The sequence below is a fragment of the Drosophila yakuba genome, chromosome 3L, assembly GCF_016746365.2.
Source record: "Drosophila yakuba strain Tai18E2 chromosome 3L, Prin_Dyak_Tai18E2_2.1, whole genome shotgun sequence".
NCBI lineage: Eukaryota > Metazoa > Arthropoda > Insecta > Diptera > Drosophilidae > Drosophila > Drosophila yakuba.
The window spans coordinates 1345549-1362084 of NC_052529.2; the positions used below are offsets into that span (position 1 = coordinate 1345549).

At 45.0% G+C, this 16536-nt stretch overlaps 3 protein-coding genes and 1 long non-coding RNA gene across 6 annotated transcripts; 1 reads left to right on the forward strand and 3 right to left on the reverse strand.

Moving 5' to 3' along the window:
- Nucleotides 1-159: 159 nt before the first annotated feature.
- Nucleotides 160-4675, forward strand: LOC6532354. Its single transcript, XM_002093078.3, has 4 exons — nucleotides 160-572; nucleotides 1209-1281; nucleotides 2530-2799; nucleotides 2863-4675. The coding sequence occupies exons 1-4, from the start codon at nucleotides 525-527 to the stop codon at nucleotides 4431-4433; spliced, it is 1962 nt and encodes a 653-aa protein (XP_002093114.1). The 5' UTR covers nucleotides 160-524; the 3' UTR covers nucleotides 4434-4675.
- Nucleotides 1152-2143, reverse strand: LOC26535757. 2 transcript variants are annotated; one of them, XR_001454065.3, is made up of 3 exons: nucleotides 1723-2143; nucleotides 1381-1662; nucleotides 1152-1321 (listed from the first exon to the last, which is right to left on the reverse strand). It is a non-coding gene; the product is annotated as an uncharacterized LOC26535757 (long non-coding RNA). The 2 variants fall into 2 exon arrangements; XR_001454064.3 differs by having other exon boundaries at nucleotides 1385-1662; nucleotides 1723-2127.
- A 43-nt stretch (nucleotides 4676-4718) lies between the features above and the next one.
- LOC6532355 (zinc finger protein CG2199) lies at nucleotides 4719-7372 on the reverse strand. Its single transcript, XM_002093079.4, has 2 exons — nucleotides 7148-7372; nucleotides 4719-7082 (listed from the first exon to the last, which is right to left on the reverse strand). The coding sequence occupies exons 1-2, from the start codon at nucleotides 7283-7285 to the stop codon at nucleotides 5082-5084; spliced, it is 2139 nt and encodes a 712-aa protein (XP_002093115.1). The 5' UTR covers nucleotides 7286-7372; the 3' UTR covers nucleotides 4719-5081.
- Nucleotides 7373-7699: 327 nt separating this feature from the next.
- On the reverse strand, nucleotides 7700-16017 carry LOC6532356 (tyrosine-protein phosphatase non-receptor type 61F). Of its 2 annotated transcripts, XM_002093080.3 has the most exons (7): nucleotides 15806-16017; nucleotides 11501-11674; nucleotides 11167-11429; nucleotides 10738-11104; nucleotides 9848-10383; nucleotides 9625-9750; nucleotides 7700-7848 (listed from the first exon to the last, which is right to left on the reverse strand). In XM_002093080.3, exons 1-7 carry the CDS (start codon nucleotides 15908-15910, stop codon nucleotides 7812-7814), a joined length of 1608 nt encoding a protein of 535 aa, XP_002093116.1. In that variant the 5' UTR covers nucleotides 15911-16017; the 3' UTR covers nucleotides 7700-7811. The 2 variants fall into 2 exon arrangements, with proteins under 2 accessions (XP_002093116.1, XP_015049295.1); XM_015193809.3 differs by lacking the exon at nucleotides 7700-7848 and having other exon boundaries at nucleotides 7925-9750.
- Nucleotides 16018-16536: the final 519 nt, after the last annotated feature.

Here is a 16536-nt window from a genome sequence, read left to right on the forward strand (position 1 = left end):
CTCATAATGTAACAAACTAATTTCGTAATTTGTACTATTTATCAAATCGGGGATTTTTGGTCACGTTTAGTATATTTAAAAATGTGGCTTCAGTCACAAACTGTGCTCATAACTCGGCAACCCTGTCAGCCGTTCCTCGTATATTTTAACGGTTCGCCCGCGGTCACACTTGTCATTCACTTTTCGCTCTTTGCTCGGTCGTAGTATCGGCCAGCAGCTAAAAATTTGGAAAGATCTTTCGACTTGGGATTATCTGCCGCTTAGTACAAAGCCAACGCGACAATAACTCAAAAATGTGTCTTGAATAGTGCGTGCATTTACGTTTTCATTCATCTTTTATCGTTCATCCGGGCCCTCAACTTCGCACTCCCCCCTCTTTTGGCTGCCAACGTGACCCCGAAAGCTGTCCTTCTCACACACACTTTCACTTTGCAACAACAACAGGAATAACGAACATCGAACAAATAACCCAGCATAAACAATTGTTGTGCAACACTTATTAGCAAAACTTTAGAGCGCCTATAATGTCGGCGCAGGAAAAGGTTATACGCGTTGGATCGCGAAAGAGTGAGGTAAGTGTGTTTAAGTCGTCGAGAACTAAAATATGTGCATACTACATCCGCTTGGAATTCGAATTGGAAGTGCTGCATTTGAATTTCAATCACATTTTGGTGGCTCTCTCTTTCTCTCTCGTCTCCCCCTCTTTTATGCAAGACTTGTTGCTCTCCGCGTGGTGTTATTGCAGTTGTTGTACTTGCTCTGCTTTTTGGTTACTGTTACACAATTCGCTATAGCAACAGCACGCACTTTTGCAGAATGAGAGGAAACGGGAGAGAGAGAGAGAGTGAGGGGCCAAACTAATACAGTGCACTTTCGAAAAGTAAACCCACCGAGTGACCGATCTAACTGAAAAAACAAAAATATATATTTTACTATCGAGACCGTACTGTACTTGTTTTTTGTATGATCCCCATTTGAAAACTTGATTTTAAGCTGGGCCTTTTAATAATTTTTGTGTTAATTGCTCTGAGCCACCTTTGATCGTGCTTGAAGTGAAGGCCACCTGTGTGCTGCTGGCATTTCAATTTGAAATTACTTGACTTATTTGCAAGCTAAGTGACCCACTCTCTCCTACTCTCGGTCCATTTGCATTTAGCATTTAATAGGCACTTTATTAAACAATTAAACACTCTCCCCCCTCTTTGCAGCTCGCACTGATTCAGACCAAACATGTCATCGGCCGCCTGCAGAAGTTATATCCCAAGCAGAAATTCGAGATCCGTAAGTGAAAGTCGGGGTTGATAAATATTGGGGCACCGGGCTGGAAGGGGAATTGGAAACTCATGATTAGCAAACTGGAGGGGAGTTGAAAGTACTTACATACTTATATATGTACATGCAAACAGCTCAGTCATGCTGCACATTGAGGTTTGGAAACTGGAAGCGAAGCATGACTGGTGGAATTTCCAGCAGGAGCCATGCTGATAGTGGTCGCTCATTCTGATAGTGGTCAAAACAAATGTTACGACCGTTTAAATAGGATTGCATACGATCGTCTTCAACATATCGGCTTCTTTATCTTGCCGGCTCTCTCGCTCTTTCGCCATCTCTTTCCCGCTCACGTGCCATTTGCCGAAGTTTGCTCAATGTCAATGGCTAGTGCTGTTGTTGTTGCTCTCGAAATTAGGGAATGCCAAAAAATGTTAAACCACACACACTTACAAACATACAGTGGCGGGTAAATAATCAGCACCTTTGAGTTACCAAGTATTGAGTGTTTGGCCATACAACATTACGTGAGATTTTTTGTTTGGCTAAAATGATAAAAAATCCATCGGTCTATCTGATCGCCGTAAAATATTTGATAAGGGTCGCACTTTCTGTCGACATTGATGGGAAATGTGTTGAAATTTTATTCATACAGGCAGGTTGAGTACCTCTGAACCCGATAAGATTGACCAGTTTTTGGAAATACATTTAGAAGCACCCACGATGAGTCAACCGATGTGGCTTTATCATGACTAGCACCACCTTAATCTATTTGAATCGATTGAAGTTCACTTGCCCTATCCGTATTTCATTAAAATGCAATTTGGCAAGTGTTTTATTCAACGCCTCGCACGCAATTTCCTTCTTTGATATACACTTTTATTCAAATTCTATTCCCGGTCCGATAAGCAAAACATTTGAAAAAGACATTATCGTTGCGTGTCCATAATGGAAAAGGGGAAGTTGGGGAGATATTCATACGTATTCCGTTTGCATGTCTCGCTTGATTGCTGTCATAAAGTGGGGAGCCTGTTGGGTGCTACTGGGTTCCTTATCAGGTGACGATGACATAACCAACTGCAATTAGTGGAACGCCATCCTAGATGATCGATCGAAGATGTCGCGTTTGTGTGTACCATTTACGAGGGTTCAGAAGGGGTCAAGTAATGAAGATATCGCCTATCAAACTTAAATATTTAGTAAGATAAGTGAAGTGCCTTATAAGCAAACCGCTTCATCCACTCTAATTGTTTTTTACAGACACCATGTCCACATTTGGCGATCGTGTGCTGAACGTTTCACTTCCTAAGATCGGCGAGAAGAGCCTGTTCACCCGCGACCTCGAGGATGCGCTGCGCAATGGAGGCGTTGACTTTGTGGTGCACTCGCTCAAGGATCTGCCCACAGCCCTGCCAACAGGAATGGCTATCGGAGCCGTTCTGGAGCGAGAAGATGCGCGGGATGCGCTGGTTCTGCGGGAGAACTTCAAGGGCCACACGATAGCGTCGCTTCCACAGGGCAGTGTGATTGGTGGGTGTGATAAACATTGGTGAATTGTAATTAAAATTATTAAACTATTTCGCTTATCCACAGGAACCTCCTCTCTTCGTCGCACTGCGCAGATCCGTAGGATGTATCCCCATTTGACTGTGTGCGACATCCGTGGAAATCTAAATACTCGGCTGGCCAAGCTGGATGCCGCCGATTCCAAGTTTTCCGGCATCATTCTCGCTCAGGCCGGCTTGGTGAGAATGGGCTGGATGAGTCGCATTAGCCAGGTGCTGGAGCCGACCGATTTGCTCTACGCCGTTGGCCAGGGAGCCCTGGCCGTGGAGTGCCGGGCTAATGACGACCAAGTGCTGGCCATGCTGCAGAAACTTATGTGCCTGAATACAACGTGCCGCATCCTAGCAGAGCGAAGCTTCCTCAAGACCTTGGGAGGTGGCTGCTCCGCCCCAGTGGCAGTTTGGAGTACCTTAAAGGGCGAGCCCTTGAATGGAAACAGCCAGGAGGTGGGACTCTCCCTCACCGGTGCAGTTTGGAGTCTGGATGGTGCCATAGAGATACGGAACCACCTGGCATGTGCCTTAAATGAACAAAAATTGGAGGGGGAGCAACGGAAAAGAGGCGCCCAGGAGGAAGCCAGCCAGTTGCAGGAGGAGAACAGCAGCAGCTGCGATTCTCCCCCCGCCACGAAGCGTGCCAGAAATGGCAACGACAGTTCCGGTTCGGACTCGAATTCCAGCAGTCCGCGCCAGCAAGGTAGCCCTCCAGTGATCTGCGAGGATGCGGCTGCCTGCGAAGCTCTCTCCAGTTACACTGTCGATCAGCTCTCGGATCTGGCTAGCCACTGCCCAGTGCTGAGCAACAACAATGCTGTGGGATCTTCCGGAGTTGGAGGTGGCGATGCGGATACCAGCAATGCGAATACTACTCCCCGTCAGTGTCCCCTTCGTTTGGTGGGCGGCCAGGATGTGATGGGCCAGTGTCCAGTGCCGCACAATCAGGCAAAGGCGCCTGCCAAATGTCCAGTAGCGCATGCAGACTCCGGGGATTCCTTCAGTGCCAAGAGTGGTATTGGAAGTGAATCGGCCACAACTGCTCACTGTCCACTTCAGATGCCCGTGGGACAGGACTTCATGGGCGAGTGTCCGTACGTTAACAACGATATAAAGGTGTCCTTCGCCCAAGCTGGAAAGTGTCCAGTGACTGGCGGTGTGGCAGGGGCACCGGCTTCCATTCTGCCCACGCCACCGAGCAGCAGAGCCAGTAATGCGAGCAGCACTGGCGATGAAGTGGATAAAGTGGCCACTTCCTCCAAGTGTCCCTTCGCGGCAATGCACCAGGGCAGCGGTCTAGAGGCGCCGGTCAAAAACAACGGAAACGGAAACACAGCCCCTGCCAAGTGCCCGTTCCTGCAGAAAACGGTCCAAATGTTCGACTACGCCGACGAGGAGCAGCCGACGCCGCAGCACTCGGTGCTCATTGAGGATGTGCAAAACCTGTTCTGCGGTCTGTACCAGCACGCCTGTCACAGTCGGGGGATCTACGAGAAGGCCAACCAGTTGGGCAAGACACTGGCGGAGGACTTGATCAAGCGTGGGGCCCTCGATGTAATGAAGGTGGCCCAGGCAGAGATTCACGGCAAAGTGGCGTCTTCATGAGCCCGTCATCAATATCATCGTTTACATTAAGTAGAAAAGTGTAACTAGACAATTTGTTTTTCACCTCTGCCTCGTTGTTGAACTCCCGTGGAGAATTCATGCTTCCCCTGATTTAACATCTGTATTGTCTTCACTCCTACTGCTCTCCCCGGCGAGTGAATCGCCCATGGTTTCCGCGTGAACGTTATTATAGTTTTGTTTTTGTTTCGGGAATATGACAAATAAATGTATAAGTGAACTTATATTATGCCTCTTCTTCTTCTGCTGGGATTGAAACATGTAAAATGTCGTAGCTATTTGCCATTTTTTATTAACAGTTTATCGTTCAGTACAAAATTGTTTTTACGGTCAAACTAAGTTATATACTCTTGGTGAGTACTTACGGGGTGTTCCATGATAGTCTTAAAAATCAAATTAAACTCGTGTTATAGCACTTTTGGAATTAAACTTAAAAAATATTAACATTATTTAAAAATTTATGAAGTAACCTTGTTATAAATTGCAATTTTTTTTCGGCTTTTATCAACTTTATATATAGATAGCCATTGGATATTAAAAGAAATGTAATGATACTTACCTAAGCAATAAGCTAACGTAAAACTAAATTGGTCAAGAAGGATATGATAATAATAAACAAATAAAGAGAGTTTAGTGCAACTGGTGGCGCTTGCGCAGGTGGGAGCAGAGGTAGTTGGCCTCCGTGAAGACCTTCTTGCAATTGGCTACGCCGCACGGCAGTCCACTTTCGGAGCCACAGTCCGAGAAGTGAGCCACGTAATCTATTTGGTTCTTGTAGATTTCCCTGCATAGAGTACACTTTAGTTGGGAGGCGTGCTTTTTCTCAATGTGCGAGTCTAAGCGTTGACGCGATTTGACGAACTTCCCGCACTGGTCGCAGCTGAGGGTGGACTCGTCGGCGGTTGAGTCACCAATGGACTCCAGGCGTGCCTTTTTGTGAGGCTTCACGTTGTAGTTTATTTCTTCCACTACGTCTACATCAGATGCGGGTAGCGTGTCCTCAGATTTGTCTTGTTTCTTTCGTTTTTGTATCTTTGAAGGTGTATTGCCATTGATTGAGGACACAGAAAGATCTGCCTGACTGGTATTGCCCTTCTTAGCCTTCTTAGCTGGCGACCGAGGCGCAATCATGCCCCCATCAACCTCGTTCTTAGGTCTTATAATCTTTTCTTCTGTGGGTCCGTCATCATCCTCCGCAGTGTTGTTACTCTCAAAAGCGTCCAGAATTTCCACGACCTCATCCTCTTCTTGCAGAATCTTTCGGCTGCTGGACTTTGCGCCTTTAGTACCAGGGGTGTGCAGTGACTGCTTAGGTCCTTCATTATTCTGGGCGGTGTTTTCCTTCTGAGTTGTGCCCAGAATGTCCACGTCCTCATCCTCTTCCTGCAGAATCTTTCGCTTGCTGGAGTTCGACACTTCAGCACCTTCGTTATGTAGAGTCATGTGCGTCTTCAGCGACTGTTTGGTGGCCAGACCCTTCTCGCAGACGTGGCACTTGAATATCTTTGGCTTTTCAACGCCGTGGGCGGTCTTCATGTGTTCCTGCATCTGCTTGGCGGTCGTCAGCTCGACGTCGCAAATGTCGCACTGAAAATTAATCGAATCTGCCCTGGGAGTGGAGGCACTGGATCCATTGATGGCAAATGTGTAATCCGAGTCCATCACGTTCTCTAGCATCCTTTTCTTCATTAAAGACTCATTTAGGGCTTTAAAGGATGCGATTTTGGGTGCCTGGCTGATGTCTGCGTTGTCACTGTCTGCGCCCGCACCGTTTTCGTTGTTCACTTCGCCTTCTTCCTCAACTGCCTTGGTTCCATTCTTAGATTTGGTCTCCTCTGTCTTTTTCCCTTTGGTCTTTCCCTCTTTTGGCTTTTTGCTCTGACTCACAACCTTGGGCTCCTTGGCCTTTTTCTCAGGCTTCTTCTTGACCTCCGGCTCCTTTTCCTTGTTTTCCTTCGCTTTAGCCTTGGCCCCAGCTTCGGTTTCAAAAGTACGTGAGTGAGCGTCCCGTAAATGGGTTTTCAAGGTCTTAAGCACTCCAAATGTCTTAATACACAAGGTACAGGAGTATATGCGAGGCCTTTGGAGGCCATGTTCCTTCTGCAGGTGCTCCTTGTAGGGTTTGGGATATTTTGTGTGAAATGCGCACTCTGCACACTGGAAGTTGTTTGTGTTAATGGTGATAGGGCCTTTATCCGAGTCCTCCTCTTCCTCGCTCTCGGTCAGGACTTCGATGGCATCATTGTCGCCGTTGCCAAAGAGATTAAGGAAAACCTTCTTGGTGGACGACACCTCTTTGGCGGGCGTCAGCTTCACGGAATCGTTGAGATTGTCCTCTAAAAGTCGAGATAGGTGCTTTTTAGGGGTCTTATCGAGTTTCTTCGGCGAAGCATTATTGATCTCTGTTTCTGTGTTAATAAAGCTCGCCGGAATAGCCGCTATGGATTTGCTGCGCTGTCGGATGGTGGTGTTTTTCTTTGGCACCTTAACCTCCTTTTCTGCCGCCTTGCTCTTCTCGGGCTGCGCCTGAATCCTATCCACCGTCTCGCGGACCTTCTCGATTAGTGCCGCGCTGGACATGAATGTGGAGGTGCAGACGAAGCATATCTTGATGGGCAAGGATGATGGGATCTGAAAGGCGGCGAGATGATTTGAGATAAGATTGGGAAATCAGAATGCCGCCTTTTCCAACTCACGCTTCTGTGTGTGATGGTCTCTAGTACATCTGTAATTTTCCTGCCCAGGAACACCTTCTGACCTGAAAAAACGCTTTTCGCCCCTTGGCTTGTGCCGCAGTGGTCGCATTGCACCTCTTTTTGCGCTTTGCTGACCATATTTTCACTAAGTTTTCCAGTAAAAACAAAATCAGAAATCAAACAACGTGCGCACGTTTTTTTTTTTCGGCAGTGCCACAGTTATCGAACGCAGCTAGTTCTGTTAGTCAACTGCAGTGCTGCCAGACTGCGGCACCCAAATATACTAAACAGCTTATGTGCTTATATATTATGGATGGAGTTTTAAGAAACCAACGAATATACAATGTAGAACGAATAACAATAATTTTTATTTGAATTTAGAAACTCAACTGTTAATAAACTACCTGTAGGAACTTTGCAAAACATTTCCAATGCAGTATATTATGAATTTAGGTCACACTAACCCTAACATTCTGTTAATGGTGACGTCGCTGTTACGTAACAGCTTAGGTGGTCGATATGTAATCGATAAATGAACGATAGACTTTGAACTTGGTTTGTAATTTTAAAAAATGTTTATTTTGGCATTAGAAGCTACAGTAATGCAAAATGATATGTTTAATTTGTTTCTTTGTATTGGTGCTGGACTGGATGGGCTGTGCCGTTACTTTGTCTTGGACTTTTTGTGTCGGTTCTCGCGTCTGCAAACAAAGAGATGAAAAATGTTGTTATGAATGACAGACAGCAAGGAATAGGCCAGGACCAAGCGGTTCGCAGTTTTCATGTCTTAAATGTATAGCTTTATTTGAATACTTTCTCTTGCTCCTCATTTCCTTCTCATAGGCATAATATATAGTACTGTGTTGGGTTGGATTTGTTGTCAGTGTGTGTGTGTGGTTGGTGTACTTAGCCGACGTTCAGTTAACTAGGCATTACTATAGGTATTGTTCATGTTGTTTCTGTTAAATATACTTAATATAAATATGTATTTTCCTTTATTAGTTATCCTCCTTGGCTCATCCGATTTCGTATGGTTTCGCAGTGCCTCGTATTCGTGGGTGGTTACTTGAATTTTCGTTAAATTGTGGGTTACACATATAAAAAATATTTGCGTCCTCTCACGCTACACGTTTATATAAATATGTTTCTTGGGATTGGGACTGCACACACTTACTCTACTGGAAAAACCATTGAATAGTCTTTCGCCTTCTTCCTTCTCGTTTTTTAATACAAAATGATTTCGCTATGGCAAAACCTGGATTATAATTAAATCATACACCTATACTTCGCTTAGCGACTTAGTAAAACGATTTTAATTTAGTTTGATTTGCAACTAGCCAAGTCCACGGTTACAATTTCGAAAAGAATCACTTTATTTTGATTTCGCATCTGACGGAAAGTGTGCGGTCGATGAACAATTTTGATTACTACTCGTCAACTACTGGAAAGCGTTAAACGAGATATAGGTGTACATCGTGCTATTTTGTTTATCCATAAGTTATTGCTTTAATGGCGCTGAATTTCGATTCATTAATAAAGTGCTCTTTCTTAGGGGCGGGGGAAGGGTTTTTAAACACAACAATTCATAGTTAGTTGGGGGCGGGAGGCAAAGTAAAATTAAGAGTCGTATAGGACTTCATACAATTCTCCGATTCGTTTCTTTTTGGCACATTGCTGCACTTTATATTTTTGCCATGTATGTACTACAACAAGTGGTTGTTTCTCATTAATCTTCATAAATAAATATACATAGGTCGTATGCTATAAGAAATTGCTGTACAACAACAAGTGAAGCGTGTAGTGGGATGTAAGGTGCTTGAAACATTGTTATGATATTCATAATAATTCATAATCATTTAATGCATAGCGAGCAAGTATGGTGAGCTTTGCATGTGGTTTGGGGCTCGTTCGGGGGAACTGGTTATCAATCTGTTATCAATCCATTTTTAGAGAGTAGAAAATAAATTTGTTCTAAAATGTCAGTCTATTGCGCAAAATCTACATTTGACGTGATTTCTACCCGATTTTCGTTAGTTTAGTTGCTTGTTTTGTTTCTCTTGTTTCTTTTGTTTTCCTTCTTGTATTTCGTATATCAAAAATTCCCTAATATTTATGCATCGTGTATCATTCGTTCGTTCAGCTCAATCCGCCATCCGCCATCCGCAATTCGTGTGCGATTGCGATGCGATTCCGTCCGATCTCTGATCCTCTCCGATCCGTGACACGTCGTCCTTGATTCGTGCCCGCATTAAATGCCAGGCCAGGCGGACGAGTTGGTGGGGATCGGAGTTTGGAAGTAGGGTGGAGGAATCAGGGGAGGAATCGGTCTCCTACGGCAACTAAATACGTCATACAGCTATTGCTACTACTGGTCTACGACTACTTAGTGGCTACGGGGCACTTAACCTAGCTTCGTGTATGCGTAGGCGCAGATCACGCTCACCACAACACCAGCGGCAAAATATGTGAGTAATGACCTTCGTTTCTTTGCCGCCAGCTGGTTGTCCTCGTTCTCCCGCTGCTTCCGCTTGATGTCGTTGACCTTCTGCTCCAGGCTGGCCTGGTATTCGTTGCGTTTTCGCCGCTTCAGCTCGTTCTCGGGACTGAAATGCATAAATTGGGAGGGGATTAGAAGGATTGCCAATGCTTCAGATTAAATTCAACTTGACTTTTAGTTGTACTTTTTGGCTAGATTATTACCTGGCTGGGAGTTGGCCTGGAATTGGATCGATGCCGTTCGCCTTGTGCTGCTCGTCGACTGGCACCGCTGGCTTCTCGTTGTTGGCATTGACATCGTCGGCATGTGGCTGTGTTGTTGCGGGCACGTGGCCATTAACTGGATCGGCATCGTGCTCGTTAATGGTCTCGTACTCCTCGTCCTCATCTGTGTCGTCCTCGTCGTCGTCATCCAGCAAGTAATCCTCCTCGCTGTCCGACTCGTTGAAAGCTCTCACGGGTAATGGCGGCAAGGGACGGCTGTCGGCCACCTCGGCATCGTGGATCATGTCGTGCTGGTTAATGAAGTTGTTCAGGGCGTCCTTGCTCAGCTCTTTGCCGATACTCTCAGCGCCATTAGCCTGGGCGGCGCGCATATTAAGCGAAAGTATGCCGCCGGAATTGGGGGCCAGTGGCAGGTTGAGCGATTGGATGCGTGGCGGCAACGGAGGCGGCAGCTCATCCAGTGTGTGTGTCTCTGTGTCGTTGCTAATGATGGGTTCTTCAGCGTCCAGAAAGGTCTGAAGCGGGAGTAAAAGATTTCATTAGTCTTGGATAATAATGAGGGCTGCCACAGAAATCTCTGGCCAACCAAAACTAGTGTTGTCTTCTTCACTTCAACTAAAAAGGTCTAATTAATCTGATACTAGATCACATTAAAAAAAAAAAAAAAGTATAAGAAATGTATCAAAATGAATCATAATTCCATTGACCAATGTAAAGATTGAGTAGAATTCTAGTGACTCTGCGACACATATAAACATAGAGATTTCTGTGACCCCCCAGTGGGGAAAGCGATGTGCAATGTGTACGGCGGCGCTTGGCAGCCCCCAAGTTTGGCTCCCAAACGCCGACCGCTGGTCGCGCATACATACGGGATCGTGCAGCTTTTTGATGCCCTCGATGATCGCCTGGTAGGAGAAGTCCAGCTGGTCGGCGGTTTGTATGAGGCCCATGCGGTAGCTGCGCAGCTCGCAGAGCACCTTGGACACATTGCACTCTCCGTACTTGTCGATCAGGACCAGGCAGCAGTCCACCAGGCAGAAGGTGCCCGACCGCCCAATACCGGCACTGCAGTGCACCACGGCCGGACCCACGTCGCGGCTGAGGCAGCCAGAGTCGCGAACCTGCTGCAAGAACTTAAGGAATGCATTCGGCGAGCTGGGAATGCCAAAGTCCGGCCATGTGGTGTAGTGGAACTGCATCACTTCACGGCTCTGCTGCGTTTCGAGATCGGTTAGCCTAGAAAGCAGTCAAGACCAATTAGTTTATATGTATAAAATGTTTATAGAAGAGCAACTCACTTGAACCATCGCCGCACAAAGTTCTGGTAGGTCTCGAGACGAACGAGCTCCACGGTGAGTTTGACGTGGGGGAGCTTCAGGGCCTTGTCGGCTCCCATCTCGTTGGGCCAGTAGAGGTGGCACTTGATCTGTTTCTTCTCCATCAGCTTGTTGAGCATGAGAATCGCCCGGGACTTCTGCTCCCATACCATCAGCCAGAAGTGGCCCACTGTGTCCACCAGCGGTCCTTGGGTCAGGATGTACTGGCGATCGGCGCGCTCCAGCTGATAAATATCGGTTGATTGCAATACGTATTAAATAAGGGGCCAGAGTGTGCATTAAAAACGTGACCCACCTGAACCAGGTTCGCATTGATGTAGTCCACGCTGCCGCGCTTCAGAACAATGCGGGAATGGTCGTACGGATTCACATCCCGATAGCGATTCAGGCCGCGGTTGGTGTGACGTTCCGATTCCGAGGTGCTGAACTGCTTCTCCTTCGCCTCCCTGTCGCAGGTCTCACAAATTTCCTGGAATTCCGAAAGAAGCGATTAGTACAATCGAAATTGCCCATAACAACAAAGGTTGCGGAGGAATTAACATTCGGTCGTTTTACTGCCAACTTATCAGTCAATTTGCAGGCGCTAAATCGGGGGATTTTTTGAGATTTGCGCGGTTTACCTAAGCGTTCAAGACAACAACTATAATGTCCCACTATAATAGAGAAAGCAACATTTTATTTCTGGCCTTTCGATGATATAAAGAAAGCCCTAAAATTATCTTCCTTTTAGAAAAAAAACGTAGTAACGTTAGTTACTCAATCATTTTTGGTAGTTTTAAAGACCTTAAGTCCAAACTAATTAAAAATGTAAACGTGAAATGACTCAACGCATTCCTTGATAGAAGAGCAAATAGTAAATAGTGGTCAACAACTATTAAAAAGTACTGAATTGCATTGTTAGAACCAATATCAGAGTTTCCCTATAAAGCCATTCAAACTGAGAAACTTTTTGAGGCGCAATAAAGCCTTTTACGATCGTTTCGAGTATTGGTGTTTTCCGAGAAATGGAAAACGTTCAGACTCATAATGCTCTGATAATAATTTGTTTTGAAACGATACATTTGCTTGACTGACTTGCAAACTAAATGTAGGAAAATAAAAACGAATGTACCACTAAATGAATTGATAAGTGCGTGTTATTCCGTTCCTGGGCTTGCAAAACATAAATCGTATTTCTATTGTCATGGGGGTTGCCCCTTTTGCAGTGATTCACCACTTGGCGCACCGACGAGGGCTCCTCCGGGTTGGCAAACCCTGCGATTGCAGCGATAGTAGAAACATGTATATGAGGTATCACACTGGGAGGGTACGAATAGCCCACATAGCGGGTGTGACTAATTAGCCAAGCAATGTGGGCAACGCAGGCTGTTGTTAATGGCATTATCTTGGGCATGACCGGTGCCGCTTTATCAGCCACATGAAAGGAGAATTGCTGGCGCAGCTGAAAGTGCCCACCAGGCAATCGAACCATCGGACATCAAATCCGACTACCGAACTGGGTACAAGGTCAATGGCGCCAACCTGGCGAAGTCAAGTGCTCCTCAAATTCGGCTCAAAGTTAAATCACATGCATGCGGTGATGGTGATGTTGATGAGTAACCAGCAGAAAGAGCGATTTAATATGGTTAGCCATCAGCTTGCGTTGATTGCAGCTCGAGAATCAGTTAAATGGCAGTTCGTCATGTTTTAAAAATGAATCAGCTGCAAATTATGCAGTCGAGCTGCTATGAAATAACATTGAGGAGTCATAATCTTACGTAATCTCCAAATCTGAGCGAGGCCAATGACCGATAAGGAAGCTTTTCAGAGAGCAAACCTTCTATTGGCTATCGGCACTTCTGATAATTCCTTAGAAACGGAAAGAAAATTGTGGTTGCACTTAATGTTTCTCGGAACTCCTCAATTCATTACTATTTTTACAATCAGTTATTTGTCGTCCGATAATCGACAAGTCACGTGAGCATACGCGCAGATTATTAAGCTATTTTATTTAAATGTTTGCCCATGATAAAGACTCTTAGGGTACCAATGTGTGTATAGAGTGGAATTATGTGTACTATGTATGTCAAGCTGGCTATGAAATATGAAATCAACAATCAGGCCGAACCTTATGTATATCCATACATGTATTTGCTATCGAAATTACATGTTAAATTCCGCCGCAAAAGCAATGGGATTCCTTCTAATGAAGAGAAAACAGTTCTTCAGCTCCATTGAACATCAAGTCTTGGGTCGTTTGCCAGCTGCATACTGTTTTGTTTTTTATGCTCGTTGGCTATCCAGGTGACCCTTCTAAACGGAGTGGCGAAATCTCGGGGGCTTGGGTTTCCAAAGCGTGTCGTGCAATCGGTTTTATTATTATGTTTCTGCTTTACCTTGCAACGCTCGAGGAAAATCAAGAAACAGTAACAAAAACGTTGCATGCACGCAGAGCATAATTGCAGCGATGGATGAAGACCACTTGGCCAAGACGAATGCGACATACCCTATCTCACACACTAAGAATGAGTTTTATAGCTCAAAAATGCGAAGAAGTCGGGCGACTGTTCCTAGAGAGTACCCTCTGGCAGGGTCTCGGGGTGGAGAGGCATCGTCACAGTCCACGGAGGTTGTCATAATGAGGCGGAGAGGGTTGGGTGGGATGACGTTGGAATGGATGGATCGAGAAGGCGCTAGATGTAAGCTGATAGGCAGGGAGGTGGGATGGGCGGCAGAAGACCTAGTGTAACGCAATGCGTTCAATGGAAATGATTAAACATAAAGTGCGCAAAAAGCATAGCAAAACAATACGATCCCATCCGAATGCGTCATTGCGTTTTTGGCTACAGTCCAACTCCCCTATGGTGGACTATCATAACGCAAGTGCAAAACACATTTGAAGTTTGAATGCTTAAAATGATATGTTTCTCTTGGTTTCAAAAGGCACAGCATTGAATCAGAAAGGAGAATTAATAGGCTCAAAATGAATTGCCAATTAAGTTATATTCTATTTGACTAATTGATAATAATATTTAAGGTCACACATTAATTCTTAGAAGAATGTGTTTTGGGAATTTTTAAAAATAAAGAGAGATAAGTGTCTTTAATAGATTATAAATTTCTTAAGAATAATGTATGACGATGCGTAGCTAAAAGTATTTAATGTTTAAATTGGGGTAGGTCGCTCATTCTTATTTCATTCATAAAAATTTAATGTTTCGACATGGATCAGCTTTTTGAAAACCACAAAAATGAGTCAATGTTTACAAAGTAAGAAAGAAAAAAAATTCAGTTACTTTAGATGATTTTACGTTCCAGTAAATTGATATTCCGGAAATTTGATTCAACTAAAAACCCTTTTAGAATTGATAACCAACTTTCAATTGAAAGACTATTTCGAAGGAACGTTGGCTGGAATTTGGATTTACCCAACATGATCGACTTAGTCAAGTCGCACTGTATTTCAGTGGAAATGGCTGCTAGCTGTTTTTCCAGCCAGCTTCGACGCACAATTGCGGGCTGCTTTCCAGTTAGCTGGAAAATTAGATTATCCTCGGCACGAGCACAAAGGATGACGAACGAGGATGCCGAGGAGCGGGTCCAGAAACGAGATATTTGTACATTTGTACACACGGCCATCTACTGTGTCATCCTAACTGCGGAGTGGAATTCCCTGAAATCCCAATTCAAGTGAGTGGAAGCGCTGCCAGAGGAACAGAGAAACAGAGGAGGAGCAGCAGCAGCTGAAGACACAGTTCGCCGGAACTGGCCATAAAGAACGAGGAACGGCGGAGAAGGAGGAGGGGCAAGGAGAGGATTCCGACTCCAATTCCGACAGGCAACCAGAAGCAGCCCAAAGCGAGACTCAAAAAACCAGACGCATGCCCTTTGTGCCCCTGTGTGCGTGAGCCTCTCTCTCCTGCCCCGTACGAGTGTGTGTGTCTGTGTGTGTGTGTGCGTTAGAGGAGTTCTTCAGTGGAGAGCACTGTCGCCCCTCCACGATTTGTATTTTGTTTTTGGGGGACGGCAATCACAAGCACAACGAGCTTCCCAGAAATCGCCTCCAATTTGATTTGGCCAAACGAGAATTCGCGGAATAGCTCAAGCGCTCTATTGATAGTCGAAGGAAACCGTTTTTGGGGAAAGGTACTTATGTATGTACATGCATATAGCAAAATAGCAAGCATAAATAAGCCAAATACAGGCCACTACACACGCACACACACACACACATGTTTGATGGAGAATGCAAAGTAAAGTGCAGCAGGTGTGCGCGTGTGTGTGTTGGTGAGATTCTGTTTGTACATTCTTTTTCAGTGGTTTTTGTTTTTGGCCAAAGCCTGGCTGTTAAAGCAACACCAACAACAACACCGCTGGCACACAACACACACACACACACACGTAAAGCTCGCCGATGCACTTGTGTTGGTGGTGGAGGCATCTGCAGAAGCCTTTTGCGCACTCATCACATTTTCGTGGAAATCGGACCGCCAAGGAGCTCTGGGAAGGTGTGTACTCCGCATCCGTGGCGAGTCCTTGGCGACTGGAGCTGTGCCGCAATCGTTCATCCAGTTTTTTTTAACCAGTTTTCAGTGCAGTCGCAGTTGTTGTTGCCAATTACCTTGTAAAAGCGATGCCATTGCGGCCCTTTGTCCTTGTACTCCGCCTCGATTTGCAGACGGGCCGTGACCGCTGACCCACTCCCACTCGTTTTCTGCTCGCTCATTGTGAACACTTTGCTGCGATTTGTGGCGATTTAATAACTTTTAATTTGGTTATCAGGCGGCTGGTTAATTTCAGAGGAGAACTAGAGCTGGACAACTCACGACAATAACGATGTATCGAATATTTGAGCTTGCAAAACACTATCGGTATCTTCGGTCCGATACTGAGCGATAGCTCGATTGCACATCACTATATTATTGCCATTAAATATTATTCTTTTATGGTGATACTATTTATTTATTTATCCGTCAAACCCTTTGTCCTACTTCATAATTCTGTTATAGTCGTCACTACTATCGATTTTCTCACCAGCAACTAGAGTGACCAGGCGTCGAAAAGCAATGAACACAGCTTTCAGTGATGCGCCTGCTGACACTATTCAAAAACTAAAGAGCTTGCACAGAAAACCAAGTTTTAATAATACAAAATATAAGTTATTTAAAATTTAAGCTACTAAAGCTTAGATTTTCATTCCACAGCTTACATTTATAGCAATAGGCGGCTCATTGTCGTTTTGAAGAGAGTCCAATTACATACACTAAAGGTGTGTCTTTCTAACAGTTTTAAAGCCTAAGAAGCCAAACTATATTTACTATAGTTCATATTCGGAATTTTGTGCTTAATAAA

What these genes read in the sequence shown, in the direction of transcription:
- LOC6532354 (XM_002093078.3), top strand. Translation starts at nt 525, where the DNA reads ATGTCGGCGCAGGAAAAGGTTATACGCGTTGGATCGCGAAAGAGTGAG. An exon ending in TTGGATCGCGAAAGAGTGAG is followed by an intron (nt 573 to 1,208) that starts GTAAGTGTGTTT and finishes CCCTCTTTGCAG; the next exon opens with CTCGCACTGATTCAGACCAA. An exon ending in TCCACAGGGCAGTGTGATTG is followed by an intron (nt 2,800 to 2,862) that starts GTGGGTGTGATA and finishes GCTTATCCACAG; the next exon opens with GAACCTCCTCTCTTCGTCGC.
- LOC6532356 (XM_015193809.3), bottom strand. Translation starts at nt 15,910, where the DNA reads ATGAGCGAGCAGAAAACGAGTGGGAGTGGGTCAGCGGTCACGGCCCGT. An exon ending in AATGGCATCGCTTTTACAAG is followed by an intron (nt 11,675 to 15,805) that starts GTAATTGGCAAC and finishes TCGGAATTCCAG; the next exon opens with GAAATTTGTGAGACCTGCGA. An exon ending in TCAATGCGAACCTGGTTCAG is followed by an intron (nt 11,430 to 11,500) that starts GTGGGTCACGTT and finishes GATATTTATCAG; the next exon opens with CTGGAGCGCGCCGATCGCCA.
- LOC6532355 (XM_002093079.4), bottom strand. Translation starts at nt 7,285, where the DNA reads ATGGTCAGCAAAGCGCAAAAAGAGGTGCAATGCGACCACTGCGGCACA. An exon ending in AGACCATCACACACAGAAGC is followed by an intron (nt 7,083 to 7,147) that starts GTGAGTTGGAAA and finishes GCCGCCTTTCAG; the next exon opens with ATCCCATCATCCTTGCCCAT.